At 53.3% G+C, this 14,431-nt stretch overlaps 4 protein-coding genes and 1 non-coding gene across 5 annotated transcripts; 2 read left to right on the top strand and 3 right to left on the bottom strand.

The window, feature by feature from the left end:
- Window positions 1-247: 247 nt before the first annotated feature.
- Window positions 248-2,001, top strand: BO72DRAFT_501457 (Ran-binding domain-containing protein; the record flags this gene model as incomplete). Its single annotated transcript, XM_040948983.1, has 6 exons — window positions 248-284; window positions 361-396; window positions 461-960; window positions 1,015-1,522; window positions 1,572-1,879; window positions 1,936-2,001. 6 exons carry the CDS (start codon window positions 248-250, stop codon window positions 1,999-2,001), a joined length of 1,455 nt encoding a protein of 484 aa, XP_040795926.1.
- A 615-nt stretch (window positions 2,002-2,616) lies between these two features.
- BO72DRAFT_342785 (uncharacterized protein) lies at window positions 2,617-3,957 on the top strand (the record flags this gene model as incomplete). The annotated part of the gene is made up of 2 exons (XM_040940632.1): window positions 2,617-3,070; window positions 3,314-3,957. Coding segments are annotated over 2 exons (1,098 nt in total), but the record flags the coding sequence as incomplete, so codon positions are not given.
- A 108-nt stretch (window positions 3,958-4,065) lies between these two features.
- On the bottom strand, window positions 4,066-5,807 carry BO72DRAFT_295644 (glycoside hydrolase family 76 protein). The gene is made up of 4 exons (XM_040940403.1): window positions 5,629-5,807; window positions 5,320-5,567; window positions 4,796-5,251; window positions 4,066-4,743 (listed from the first exon to the last, which is right to left on the bottom strand). The coding sequence occupies exons 1-4, from the start codon at window positions 5,726-5,728 to the stop codon at window positions 4,141-4,143; spliced, it is 1,407 nt and encodes a 468-aa protein (XP_040795924.1). The 5' UTR covers window positions 5,729-5,807; the 3' UTR covers window positions 4,066-4,140.
- Window positions 5,808-6,797: 990 nt separating this feature from the next.
- BO72DRAFT_t297 lies at window positions 6,798-6,869 on the bottom strand. The gene has a single exon. It is a non-coding gene; the product is annotated as a tRNA-Arg (tRNA).
- Window positions 6,870-7,637: 768 nt separating this feature from the next.
- BO72DRAFT_390743 (Zn(II)2Cys6 transcription factor) lies at window positions 7,638-9,957 on the bottom strand (the record flags this gene model as incomplete). The annotated part of the gene is made up of 3 exons (XM_040941822.1): window positions 7,638-7,911; window positions 7,963-8,759; window positions 8,821-9,957. The coding sequence occupies 3 exons, from the start codon at window positions 9,955-9,957 to the stop codon at window positions 7,638-7,640; spliced, it is 2,208 nt and encodes a 735-aa protein (XP_040795923.1).
- Between the last annotated feature and the right edge of the window lie 4,474 nt (window positions 9,958-14,431).

The raw sequence follows: 14,431 nt of genomic DNA, 5'->3' as shown, positions 1-14,431 counted from the left end.
CCCGGCGTGCTTCAGCTTTTTTTAATTTGTTCGCTTTGCTGGAAGCTAACGTCGATTTTGCTTGTATCTCAGACAGTACAGAATCTGCGTTTGTTTACGGTCCGGTTTCTGTCCACCACGTCACCACCCGCCAATCGTCCTAATCCAAGTATCCGATCACACACACACACACACACACGCTGCGGCTGTGTCAACTCCCCGCGCGCTTGCTACAATTTAAACACAGGATTCTCTACCTCGATCGAAGATGGCGCCGGAGCAGCAGCATGCTGGTGGGGCACAAGGTACATACTCCAAGCATATTCGACCTTGGTTTCCATATTGCGTGTTTATCCTGACAAGAGATTTTTTCGCGTGTAGTAGAGGAAGTTCCCCAGCCCTCGATATCCGCTCAGGGTAGGTTCTAGCTGGTTCAAATATAGTACCCGCCCGCGAACGACCACTAATCTCTCCTCTTCAGTCGCGGACGACTCCCAAGCATCGGATAACGACGGCGGAGAGCGCCCCGTTCGCAACAAGCTCAAGGAAACATCCATCACCTCGGTATCCAAGGCCGACGACGACGCCGGCCCGCAGGAGGGGGAGACCAGTCGAGCTAGCAGCCGAGGCCGGAAACGGTCTTTCGATGAGGACCAACCCGAGAAGATGGATGAGGACTCGGGTCATCGACGGAAGAGATCGCGCGACTCGAATACAGAGGAGGGGGAGGGGGAGGAGGAGAGCAATGTCGTCACCGTCGACGCGCCGTCGCAGTCCACGGAGGACCTCTCACGCAAGATCCTGAGTCCGAAGAAGAAGCGGAGTCGCGACCAGCTGGATAAGGACGAGGCCAAGCCGGCGGAAACCACGGAACCCGTCGATCAGTCCACCACCGAGAAGGAGGTTGCGACGGAGAAGTCGGCTGCAGAGGGAGAACCTGAGAAGAAAAGACATCGGGATGATTCACAGGAGCGGGAGAAAGTAGGTGTTTCATGAAAAGTTGTGTTCCTTTTACATCCACTAATCCGTCTGCAGGCCTCAATCCCTAGCGGATTTGCTAACACTTCGGCCGTATCACCTTTCGGGGTCTTGGGTGCAAGCAAGCAAGAGTCCTCCGACCCCAGCGAAGCCAAATCATCTTCGGCCTTTGCGGCGTCTAGCATGGCGGCGTTCGCCAAGTCGGAACAATCGCCTTTCGGCACCTTGGGTAGTTCGACTTCCTCCTCTATCTTCAAATCGTCGACGCCTTCAGACTCCAGCAAGACCGCTGCTACCGGGTTTGCATCTGCAGCCGGTGGGTCCGGCTTCGCTTCCCTGGGATCTGGTTTCGCGGGATTCAGTGGTGGCTTTGGATCCGCAGCGCCTAAGAGTGCGCTTACGAGTTTCGCTTCTCCGGCGGCGCCCAGTGTGCTAGGCAGCTCGAAACCTAGCGCTTTTGGTCAGCCGGAAGATGATGAGAAGGAAGGAGAAGCAGAGGAGGCCGATGCTGGTCCTGCCGAGTTCGAGCAGGACAAGACGGACGAGCGGTTCTTTGAGCGACCCAGTAAGTTCAAACCCTGGAGTGGGAGGTCCCTGAGTTAACGTTTGTCTAGTCGAAACCGGCGAGGAGAATGAAAAGACGTACTTCTCGTGCAAAGCGAAACTGTTCCAATTCAGCAATAAGGAGTGGAAGGAGCGCGGCATTGGCACATTCAAAGTCAACGTACGGCTGACGGACGGGGTGGAAGATAAGAAAGCGGCCCGGTTGATCATGCGTGCCGACGGCGTATTGCGGGTGATGCTGAACACGCCCATCTTCAAGGGTATGACGGTCGGCGACGCAAAGGGCCAGCCGCCCAAGTCGAAGCAGATTCACCTTGCCAGTCTGGAGGAGGGCCGATCGGTTCCGCTTCTGTTACGGGTGAGTATCCTTCCACGAATTGACCAAAGGGAAGCATGTGCTAATAGAGTGTGTAGACGGGAAGCGAGGAATTGGCGAACGAGCTGTACAATGTGGTGAAGGACTTGCAATCGCATCAGTGAGAGTCTTTGGGCCCGCGATTGAAGTGGGGATCTCGTCGGCATTCTGGAGACGGGAGAATTGGATTTATACTACCGGCTGGATCTATACATGCTTTGGGATGGGGAGGATTATTGATTGCTTCACACACATGCATATCTGGAGGGTAACGGACCCTGTCTGTGTGGGTAGGAGTTAAGACTTTGAATACCGCGAATAATGCATCTCTTATGTTACTTGACTGTGACTGTTAAGTTATCAGGACCGGGGGGCCAATCAGGCCATTGCACGAAATTGACTACTAGGACGGAACTAATGCTTGGTAGTTAGTGCAGTTTGTTGACGACAGCCAACCTTGAACCCTGTTTTGTTTTCTTCTCCCTATCCTTTGTGATTGTTTCTTTTGTCCTGAGTTGTTTAAATCGAAAGAATTCACCATGCACCGTCGGGACGTTTTTGGGCCGGAGCATTTATTCCTCCATCACCACCATCAGCACCTCAATGGCCATGGCCATGGCGATCATCATCATCTTCACCTCCATCGCACCCACGTCACCGGCGCAATCCCCTTTCTCAACCCAACTCATGCCGCGTACCGAACCACCACCTCATCCTCCTCTTCATCCTTGTCCTCAACCAGCCCAACCCACCCCCAGATCTACCGCCTCTGGCGCTCTCGCGACACGCGCAAAGGCCGCCACGCCCTCCGCATCTCCACCACCACCACCACCAGTAGCACTCCCACCAGCCCCCCTCCTCAAGCCCATGACTCCGCACCCCCAAAGCATCACCACGTTCCCGTGCCCGTGATCACAACACCGCAACCCCCCACCACCCACCCGCGCATCATCCTCGCAACCCTCAAAAGCATGCTCACCACCTTCCCCTACTGGGACCTCTCGTACCTCATCGCCGTCACCTTCACGCTCGGCTCCGCCATCTGGATCGTCAACGCGTTCTTCGTGTGGTTGCCGCTGCAGGACCCCGGTACAGTGTTTCGGGGGGAGGAGGGCGCGGGCGGCGGGTGGACGGCGTTCGTGGGGGCGGCGGTGTTCGAGGTGGGGAGTTGGGGGTTGGTAGTTGAGGCTTGGGGTTCTGGTCAGCCTGGGGGTCATGACCATGACCATGACCATGGGGAGTTGGGGATGGGGTGGTGTTGGGGGTGGGATGTTGCTGTTTCCCCTTCGGACCCTGCGGACCCTGCGGACCCTTTGAGGCACGGGGCTGGGCCCGGGGTGTCGGTAGAGTTAGGGGAGAAGGGGATGGGGAAGGAGCAGAGTGACGGGGGTACTGGGGGTACTGCTCAGCAAGGACAGCCCCCACCCCCACCACGAGGATCAGATACGACTAAAGCGATTAGCAATCTCGTCCTCCGCCCCAGTACGGAAACCTGTACATGTCATCATTCGAATCGGAAGGGACTGTTATCGTCATCGTCGTCGTCGGGCAGGAAGAAGGCCGCTACTGCCACTGCCCTGGCCGGTTTTTCTGCGGGAGCTGCTACTACCACCACCAATACATCCGCCTCCCGCCCCCAACGCACTTCCAAAAGGGTCAACCACTACCTCCACGACCTCGGCTTCCTGGCCTCCCTCGCCCAGCTCGTCGGCGCCACCATCTTCTGGATCGCGGGCTTCACCGGCCTCCCTGGCATCCTCGGGCACATGAGCCCCCCACTGACGGACGGGGTGTACTGGGTGCCCCAGGTCGTGGGCGGGGTGTGCTTCGTCGTCAGCGGCGGGCTGTTCACGCTCGAGACGCAGGAGCGGTGGGATCGGCCCGCGTGGCGGGTGCTGGGGTGGCATATCGGGGTCTGGAATCTGGTGGGCGGAGTCGGCTTCACCCTGTGCGGCGTGTTCGGGCTGGTGGGGATGCAGTATCAGGCGTGTCTGGCGACCTTCTGGGGGTCGTGGGCGTTTCTCTGGGCTTCGGGGTTGCAGTGGTATGAGAGTTTGGAGAAGTGGCCGGTGGAAATGGAGAAACACCACCACCATCATGATCATGACGTGTAAAGACTCGGACTATACAACTCGATTGGCTTCTATAGGGGGGATCTTGGAAGAATATGCTGGCAAAGAAACAGAGACACAAAACAATGTGGTATACAGACCACCCAATCGGAAACAGCAACTCCTTGGAAACAAACCCAACAAAAAGAAAGACTATTGTGTCTTGATTAGCCAACCCACACATCCAATCGCACCACTTCCCAACATGATTGTCAGAATCCACGCGCCTGCGCGATCTGCCGTCGTGATGGGCTTCGATTCTGACGGGTTCTTCTCGTCGGCGCTCGTGTCAATGTGGTGCTCTGTGGCATTGGGGTTGGTGTCGATCGTCTGCGGCGATTGACTGGCCAGCAGCATCAGCTGGGACGTGACGCCGCCCAGCGCACTCATCTGGACTTCAAGTCCCAGCGAGCCGTCCCACGAGGGCTGGTACCAGCGCACGCCGCACAAGTTGCTCATCCCATCAGCCGTACCTGAGCACTGCAATCCAATGGCCTCGACGGACCCTGCGAGCTTGGGGGCAATAAGATCCCTCTTGGACGGCACCAGGATCGCCGTGAACGCCAACCACATGGCGACGTAACCCTTGAAGCAGAGCTGGTTGCGATCGCACGATAAGATCGGTTCGCACGCCACTTCCGACAGAACCGAGCCATTGCCGTAGTTGGTGCTGCTAAACTGGGTCGGGAAGAACTTCGCAAAGGTTGAATCGAGCAGGCGGCTAACGCGCTCCTCCCATACAGCGCTTCCATTAGTCTAACACACATATTAGCAAAATCTCTCAACTTGCCGCCCGCACAGTACGTACGTAGTTGTACATGAACGCCGCTCCCGATAGATACGTCCCGTAGTTGTAAGTCCACTGGTTGTTACCCGCGTCTTTGCAGTTGGCCTCATTGGACGTCGAATCGGCAATGTTCCAGATCGTAAGGTTGGTGTTCAGCAGTGGGGTCGTCGAGGACCAGTCCCAGATCTTCTCCGCCCATTCAGCGTACGTTTCATTCTTGGTGAAGCGGGCTAGTCGGGCTGACAGCTCGAATAGGCCTCCGTTCGAGATGGCGTTCTTCATGGTGTACCCCGCCTGGTACGGCCAGACCTGCCACCGCATGCCTCCGTTGCAGGTCTCGTTATCCCAGCGATTGACCTGCATGTTGAACACGGCGCGTGCCAACGAGGTCCACGACGGTTTGCCATCACGCTCGGGTAGGCCAGCCTCGGAAGCAGTGATCGCGGCCAAACCCCAGAACATTTGATCATCGTTACCCTGTGTTGATATTTATTTAGTCCCGCTCTGCCCAAGGGAACCACCATGCCGGAAAGTGAGGATCATACCAGCCACTGACTGTAATTGGCGGAGAAGAAGTCGTAGTTCTCGCCGGCCTGGAACATCAGGTCATGCGAGACGACCGAGTTGTAGGTATCGACGCCCGACGCCTGCCAGAATTGGATGAGGGTCATGAACATGCTGCCGGCAACGTACCAGGTGTCGGTGAGCTTTCCGGGGATGCCTTCGGTTTGATTTTGTTGGTAGAAGGTCATCATGGGGTCGGCGATGGCCGTGCCGGCAGTCGCGAGGGAGTCTACAGAGCATCGCGGGATGAGCGGAACAATTGCGGTTCATTGAGGGTTCGGGGCACCTACCAGCATCGTTGACTTGGATGTTAAGATTGGCCTGGGCTAGGCTACTGGCCAGACACAGCCAAATTGGAAGCTCGTGAAGGTAGCGCGATAGGGCACGCATGGTGGGCGTGGCGTGTGTATGTCGCCTCGGGGTGAATGTGGAGGAATGTTCAGAGAGGAGGAAAGGGACGGACGACAGCAGCAACAGCGGCAACAACAGCAGCGGCAGCAGCAGCAGCAGCAGGCAACCATCAGGGAAGAAAAAGCAGGTTTGCTCAACTCAGGGGGGTGTGGATTGTTGGACGGACTGAGACGCCAAGGGTGCCAAGGGAGGCATTGGCACGACCAGCCAAGAGTCGTATTTATGGAACATCCAGCGAGGGGGATTGGCATTGGTATTGGCATTATTATGGGGGGTGGAAAGATGCCAGATGGGCAGAAAGAATGACATGCAACCAGTGACCACCGAGAAGGAAGGGACCTGGAAGGAGGGTAGTCAGTGGAAAGTAAGTTGATGGCCATCTGCTCGCTATTATTATTCAGGGACTGGACCCTGTCCTGTCGGTGGCAGTCCCTGCTTTTCCCCGGATCTGGAGATTAGTCGGTAAGTTAGTCAGTACTGACTCGGGCTTGCTGGGCTGAAACCCCTTCCAAAAAAGCCCTGGATGTCTGACAGCCGCCCTCGGATCACAGGGCGATCGGCGATCTGCATAATTGGTCCGAGCTGTGAGACCATTGACTCCCGTGTTGCATTGTGTTAGGGGGGGATGAGTGAGTGAATGATACGAAGATGACTGGGTTGTGATTGAAGATTGAATAATCGGTAAGTTGGGACTCGGGAGGGCATCAGCAAACGATAAGAGGATCGACGGCTAAAGAACGCCCGCTTCCTACTTGCCGTTTCCGGTTAGCCAGATAGATTACAGTGCTCTTTCCAGCTTGGACAATCGCTAGATTGACATCTAGCAATTGGCAATTGTTGGCATTGCAAACCGACAATGGAGGAAGAAGCGTGGTATGGCTTAATTCAAAGATGCTTGAAGAGGAAGGAAGACCGCATAGACAGATATCGACAAAATAATCGAATTGAAAAAGCCATACACATAAGAGAGAGAGAGGGAGAGGAAGAAGACTCAAGAGTACTCCTAGATGCAGCAGTGCCCACGGAAAAAAGAAATGACAAAAAGATTCGACCGGGACGCGACTCGAACGCGCAACCTTTTGTGCCGAAAACAAACGCGCTACCATTGCGCCACCCGGCCTGTTTCTATACTAGCTACGTAAGGCCTTGCGCTATCCATTACACATATCTAGCTCATCAGGCATGCAAAAGCAACATTAGCCTCCTCTTCGCCATAGTATCGTGCTCTCATCTCGACATCAAAGGGCGAACTTGGGCAAGTGATCATAGGACTACCTTATTCATAATAGTGCTTTCTCTCGCCGGAAGGTAAGATTTACCACATGTGCACATGTACAGATATACGAACGTTAGATACACCGTGCAGACCTTGTGTGCATCACTCATCCTCCGCCAAGAAATATTTACATATCACCTGAGTGTGATGTATGGCATGCCATGCCTTAACCAGCAGAAACATTGCCGCCTGAGCAGAGCAAAGAACACACCCCACATGTAATATCGCATCTAGTATATACATTGACCGCCGCGGGGTCTGCAAGTCCGCACCGGTTTCAGCTTCACCTCCACGAACAGGCTCGCACATCCCCACTATCAGCCCCCCTCCCCGGCCTCGTGTACAAAGCTGGGTATCCAAAAAGCAAAATTATATATAAGTCGAGATGAGGCAGGGGAGCAGGACATGTTAGGTATCCCAGCCCAGCAGGTCGATCAATCAGCCCACGCAATGGTCGTTATGAGATGGGGTCGAAATCGAGGAGGGCTAGACACATCTCGCGCTGTTCGCTCAATCACGCCCCCAGTCGCTCGATGTTCCCCGCCTTATTTAATATCCCGAGCCGACCTATATTATGATCGTGATATAGCGTTATAGCGGACTAGCATCGATTCATGTGGGCCGTGCATCTGCCGCATGGGGAACCGAAACCGGACTATTATCACTCTCCGTATCATCTAGGCTGATATTCCAGAACAACGCTTTCATGTCGCGCACATCCTCCCGGAAGTGATCGCGAGGATGCGTGATGCGCTCTTCAGTCATCGCGCGGACCTCGCGAACGAGGTCTGGATAATTCTCGTCATTGGGAAGCCACCAGCGGTCAATTTCCGGCAGTTGCCAGATTGCCGCCATTGCTGATCGGAATCGGGCTGCCACAATATAGCTAAAATTGCGTCAGCACCGTATAAATATCCCACCCCTAGAGATCACTCACCCCTGTTGTTCCAGCGAGGCGAACTTCCGCCGCGCCCACATGATATATTTCTCCTGCTTGGGGAGGAACATAGCCGCCATGCCAATGCTGTTTTTGAACGCCATAATGGCACCGTTCTCCTTGCCTGGCCAACGATCGACTGACTCCATTAGTCGACACTGTTCCAAGGAGAGTTCCTCCAATTCGGTGATTGAAGTTTGACGTAGGGCCAGAAACGACTGATATTTGAACATGGCCTTGGTGGACAAGTAATCAATCCACACGACGTTGACCTCCCACAGAGGGCCATAATGCATGCCGCCTGGCACATATGGATCCACAACATCGTCCTCAGTCAATGGTACACGATGAGGATAATCCCGAACCGTGTACTCGGAATCTTGAAATTGGACCAGAATGCTCCTCATTCGGTCCAGAGTCTGTCCTAGTAGCTCATTTTGCACAATGAACTCGTCAATTGGGATCATGCCACGTGACAGTTTGGCATACAAGGAGGCCATCTCTAGTCCAAATCGACGATTGATTGACATGGCCCAAGCTAGTTGCTTGTCCACATTGCCTGGGTCATTTGCCGCCTGCTGAGCGTCATATTCCTCTTTCGCAACATACCATTCCCGGCTCAAAACCGCTTCGTTACCCGCCAGGATTCCCGCCACTACGTCAAAGCGCGCATACCAAAGAAAAATATGTTGGTGGAGCTCGTTCGTGTTGATTGAACCAGGTGTCAAGAGTTCTCGCATTAAGGCATGGGCCGCCTGGTGATGGTCAATTAAGTTGACCCAGTCTCCGATAAATTCCTAAAGATAGGATCAGCATGACAGACCGTGAGGGAATGATTATGACAAATACGAGTCATACCTCGAAGGTAGTGAGCACTAGGACGGTGGCTAACGTGGCCTCATTGTGTGGCTCACCTGAGCCGAGGGATTTTCGTAAAAGCTTCAAGGCAGTATTATAGTATTTCAGAAACGAATAAAGTCGACCGGTCCCAGTCTGCACGCAATGATGGTACGCCGCGAATCCGACAACGGCGTACAGAAGTGGTTCGTACTGCAGCGCCAACTCGATTATGGAATGTCGGACAAAGATATCATTAGATGGCCGGAGGAAATAATGTCGATATGTGATAAAGTCGCAGTGGTAGCGAAGGTAGAAACGCAAGTCATCGGGGATATGAGCAAGAGCCAGCAGACCGGTTGCTGACTCCAATGGATAAACCCCCAGACTGGCCGACCGGGCGCTGAGAGTCTCGACGTGCGAAGAGGTCTCCGTAGAGGGAGAAGGGGATGCGCTAGTCTCGGTACGCAAGGGTGTGGTGTCCAAGGCAACGGAGGAGTTCCCTTTCCGGCGCCTTAACGGCTGAGCATTTTGTTTCTTGGACACATTGGCTTTGGGTCGCGCTGCTACCGCCGGGGTTTGAGTTAATGTGGGAGACAGATGCGCACTGGACCCCACGCTATCCGCATCTTCCTCCTCTTCGTCTGCTATGATCTCTAATGCACGCACGTCCTCCGATTCCCGGGGACTGGTCGATCCCTCTGCTGCGCGAGCTTGGCTGCTGCGCGCCTTGGAGGTGCCGCGGGCGCTGGCAGACTTGGACGCGCCCGGAGTGTTGGTAGAAGGATAGACACAGTCACGGCTTCCTTTCCGACATCTGTCACAGACAGGGCGAGTTTCATCGCACTTTATACGGCGGGATCGACAAGTAAAACAGCCGCTGCGGGTACGCTTGTGCTTCTTCGGATCGGAGGTGGGTTGCATCAATGACTGCGGTTTCGGGGGAGCCGACGGATAGGAAGCGGCGGGAAGCGGCGGTTGAGGTTGCGCTGCGGGATTATGCCAATATGCGACGCTCTCTGGGTAGTGGTTGGTGCCCATGATTGAATAGGCCGCGAGGGGATTATGCTGGTGATGCGACTGGGCCTCTGCGAACGAGACAGACCCAGGAATATAGCCCGTCATGGTGGTCTGAGAGGGGGGGTATGATGAGGCCATGTCGGTCTTAGCATCGAAGTAGACAAACAGGTCGGCGTCACTGGAGCTGGCATTAGCTGTACAAGCTCAGCTCCAAGCCTATGGGCGGATATAGCGAGTATGATCGATCCGCATAGCCGTTGATAATTCGATCAGAAGCCTAGGTCGATTGTTTTCTTGGTTGGTGGCTGGCGGAACGAGAGATACAGCAGCGGAGGGCCGGAGCGGGGGAAAGCGACAGGAGAAAGAGTTGAATGAATCAATCAAGGCGCTCGTAAGGATTAACAAGGTATATAGAGCACACGATCGAATAACAAGGAAGAATATACAGCACAATAGAGGGGAGAGAAAGAGAGGGAATGAGAGTCCAGATGATGGATGGATGGATGGATGCCACTTGAGAACGAGAGACAAGAGTGTGAGTGAGAGTGAGAGTCGGGAAGCGGAGAGAAGATGGGATGAGATGGGATGGGATGGGATGGAGGGATGGATGGATGGGTTGAATGGAGGGAACGGCCGGATGGGGTAAGTTGCCTGTCTAGTGTCTAGCCCACTGGCAGGTCCTTCTCTCTGCCTCTGTCGGACGGAACTTGGTTGAAGCTTCTTCTACTGCTTCTTTTGTATTCTTCTCTCGCTCTCTCTATAACAAGGGGGAAGGGATTTAATAAAACAATCCAAAATCCAAGATCCAAAAACTACTCAAAAAGAGCCGCTCACCACCAACCACCACCACCAGAGCTCATCTTCCAGCTTAAGCTATCGAGACGAATCGAACCAGAATCAAACAAAAAACAGAAAAGGGACGGAGATGATGATGACAAGGACAACCCGAATCTACCGGGCCCCAGTTAGACCTGCCAAAGACTGTCACACTAAATCAGATAGACTTTGAGACAGTCCCCTGACGATGGGAACATTCCAGTCAGCTTTACTTGTTTCTGCTGGCTCTCCGGCGCTAGAACTCCCTGGACCGCACCTTATTCTATCTCACTCAACATCTCCGATCTCCGAGGATGTTAAATTGAAGTATTAGGCCACTTACTCATGGGGTGAAAGGGCTGACTCGAGTCTGTTGCAGCGTGCCTCTCCTCCTTTCGATAGCCTGGCCGGGGAGTGGGCCATTCTAGATCGGACAATGATCGTCACTCCTATCTCTTGTGGCCAGTCGACGGCAGGTGATCTGGTTTGAAAAATCTCGGACTGAGCTTCTTCCAGATGGACTTCCAGTCTCAGTGTCCATCGGATGATCCTTCAAAAGTCCCGATAGGTCATTGTTCATTGTCTATTACGATCCGATTTCCCGCTACGGCAAGGATGGAGACCGAGACCTTTCCTCTCGGGGACCATTTTAGGAATAACCATGGATATGATTATCCTCCAGGAGATTGCAGAACCCCACCGGCAGTCACGGCGTTCTCAAGAGGGTCCCCAGTGCACCGTAGACTGTCACATCATGAGACTGTAGGGTGCTCCGTAGACTGTGCCCTGGAAATCCGAGAAGCAGAAGTAACAGGGACCACGGTTTGACTCGGACGAGATACGGCCGGATGATGTTCCAGCTAGCCCTAACTCATCTCAATTTAGCCGCGTCTCGAGAGACCGTGGACTATGACCACCCAAGAGCCACGCGCGAATTGGTGTGAGTGGATCTTGTTCAGCTCCTTGGGAGGATTTGAAGATTTGAACGGTCAGCCTCACCACCCAGAGAAAGGGGGTAGAACATCACGATGGCGAAGGTATCAGGTAGCTGCAGGAAATGTTGTGGCAACGTCATCACGGCTCTAATCCTCGCTATTGTCTAGAGCTATTAATCTGTGCCGAGCTGGGGAAGGTCTATATCGAAAAGCCATAAAGTACCTAACATAGAGTATCAGGATTCTGCAGCCAGGATTGCAAGCCGAGGAACGACGACACCAGCGTCCAGCCGTCGAGCATTATCTTGCACAACACTGAATAAACCAAGCAAGCTGGATAAAGAGCACGTTCTCTCCAAGGTAGACGACTAAATGGCAGTGGAGGCAGCCAAACCTTTTTCGATGGACCAACTACCGCTAACGCCGTACCATTCCAACGGACGTCTCCGCTGGAGGTCCACTTTTACACTCCCCGAATCGCCTCGGCAAATCTGAAACACACTCTTGGGAAATATTTGCCGAGAAGTTCGTCCGTGAGCCCGGAAAAGCTCTAAGCCAACCTGGGGCTCCTCATACATCATTGGAAAGCTGGAGGTAGCCGTTCATAACAGCCGATAATATAGCCAACAGGGTCGCCATCCGTTATTAAGCTTCCCCACAAAGTGAGCAATTTGAGCAAGCGTGGACATATAGTCCCGACCCGACCACAAAGAAGATAAGGGGTGTCAAGAATTTTGAAGAACGGCTGGAATGCTGCAACGAGGTATCCAATTTGGCGTCGTAAGCAAGGGAACAATGCCGCGGAATTACTGCCGGGGACAAGGGGGGCAAAAGTGATTTCGGGTTTCTCGGAGGTTCCTGATCGACACATAAGATGGTTTGAGTTTGACAGCTGAAGTGTGCGGTGCTGATGACTGGGTCGAACCAAATAAATGCTAGGCTAGTACGACAATTCCAGAGTAGCCCAGCGTGGGCGGATATGACGGCCTTGTCCAACCTGGTCGTAGAGCACAGCCTGTCGTGTCACTGAGATCCACACGAGCCCTAAATCGGGTTGATCTCATACCATACGATGTACTGAGTAAGAATATCGCATGTCATGCGCAAGCAGGGTTTTATTCGTGTCCAGAATTTTTTTGCCTCTCCCGTTTGTTCGCTTTATATTTGCAGTTGGTTCCAAATTCTCTTGCCTCGTATGTGTACTGGCGTATGCGGTAACAAGGTGACAGGCTTGCCTCTGGGTGTCGTCGGTCGCATGCTAATATCCATCATAAGTCGTCGGTGAAGGAAGTGGTAGTTCCCACGAAGGAATCAGATACACTCAAGCATGCAACTCAAATTAGCCAAGCTGAGTGTGGGTTCACCCATGTGGACTGGAATTGTTAGTCGTACTCGTATCAGGGTAGCCAGGACCGACCTCCTTCACCGCGCAAATTACAGCACCGATCCAATGGCACTGCGCTCTTCATAGTGTTTCTTCACTCTTAATTTTCTTTAATCTTCTCTCTTCCCACCCCCTTTCCCTTTTCTGCCAAACAATGAAGACTAGTCATTCCGCTGCTGGGGGCAGGAAGCAGCTAACCTAGATTTTGACGTGAGACCACTGACTAACGCCACCGGTCCTCCAGGCAATAAAACTATCGTCGATTAGACCTATCCCCATGGGTCAATCAGACCCTCGGGAGAGTGGACAGGCAAATATACAGGCAGCGGATTGGTCAGCTAGCAAAATCCGAGAAATGGCTAGCCAACCTGGGGGATCAAGGGGAAAGGGAAGTCCGAACGGATGTGCCCACCAAGGCTATTTTCTTGACTCTTTCCTCCATGAGATGGATGATTTCCTTCTGGCCCCTGTCCGCGTGATGTAACCCAACGATTAGAGTGACCGATAGTTATGAATAGTATGACCGTCCCAGATTTGGCCGGTGGGTGCTGTTGCTCACCCAAATAGCGTGCCACACATTGTGATTGTCATAGACCTAAACTTGAAAAGACGGGCCACCATATGGGCCTCAAAAGAAAGATTGATTGGAAACTCTGGAAGGGTGTCGTAGATAAATTCTCGGGGATCATCACCACGGAAATTCGAGTTTCCCGAGGAGCCAATCAGTCAGGAAGCATACCCACTAAAAGACACCGGTAGATTCCATAAGTCAATGGTACGGACGCACAGGCTACCATCATTAGCTACCATGCCAGCCAACGGTTTCGGAAGTGGAGTCCATGTTTCTTCCAGGAAGAAAAGGAAAACCTGGCTATCGAGGCTTGACCGTAAAGGCTTCATATAGAGTGTATCCTGGTTCAATTAGAATCCTGTCTAGTACCAACGAAGCCTTCGAGGAGAAATTGTACAGTACCTCGGATTACTCATCTTGGTGGTTCAATGATTTTATCAAGTGTCTACAGTAGACGTTGTCGGTGCCCCAAAATTTGCATACTGAGTGTGCCTGCCAGACAAACTTGCTCTAGGTGTACCCTTGCATTCAGGCAAGACCAGGGATTCAGCTCCACAGACTTAAGACTGCTATGGGGAGTTCGTCGAGTCAGAAGCCAATTCATCGTTGGATCAGCCGTCATATCATGATTGTTCTGGTGGAACCACTGCCCAGACCTTCCTAATAGGGACCAACAAACGCCCTTCATGAGCTGCACTAATGATCCTTCCTCAGTAGTCATGCGTTCTCATTGCTCTCTTTGATGGCGTACGTGGACAGACACGCACCAAGCACTGTATATTGCCTAGTTGTCTTTTGGGCGCTTGCGATGCAAATCAGCCGTTAGATCCACGAGGCCAGCCTATCAGCAGAACTGAAGCTCAGATTAAGGCTTCGAATGAGGGGTATCATCACGTAGGGATACGA

This window comes from Aspergillus fijiensis (genome assembly GCF_003184825.1).
Source record: "Aspergillus fijiensis CBS 313.89 unplaced genomic scaffold BO72scaffold_86, whole genome shotgun sequence".
NCBI lineage: Eukaryota > Fungi > Ascomycota > Eurotiomycetes > Eurotiales > Aspergillaceae > Aspergillus > Aspergillus fijiensis.
Note: the sequence above shows the minus strand (reverse complement) of the source record. Positions and strands in the feature narration are given on the sequence as shown.

Excerpts from the sequence above, each read along its gene's own strand:
- BO72DRAFT_295644 (XM_040940403.1), bottom strand. The coding sequence starts at position 5,728 with ATGCGTGCCCTATCGCGCTACCTTCACGAGCTTCCAATTTGGCTGTGT. Across the intron at positions 5,568-5,628 it reads CATCCAAGTCAACGATGCTG|ACTCCCTCGCGACTGCCGGC; the intron begins GTAGGTGCCCCG and ends GATGCTCTGTAG. Across the intron at positions 5,252-5,319 it reads CCAATTACAGTCAGTGGCTG|GGTAACGATGATCAAATGTT; the intron begins GTATGATCCTCA and ends ATATCAACACAG.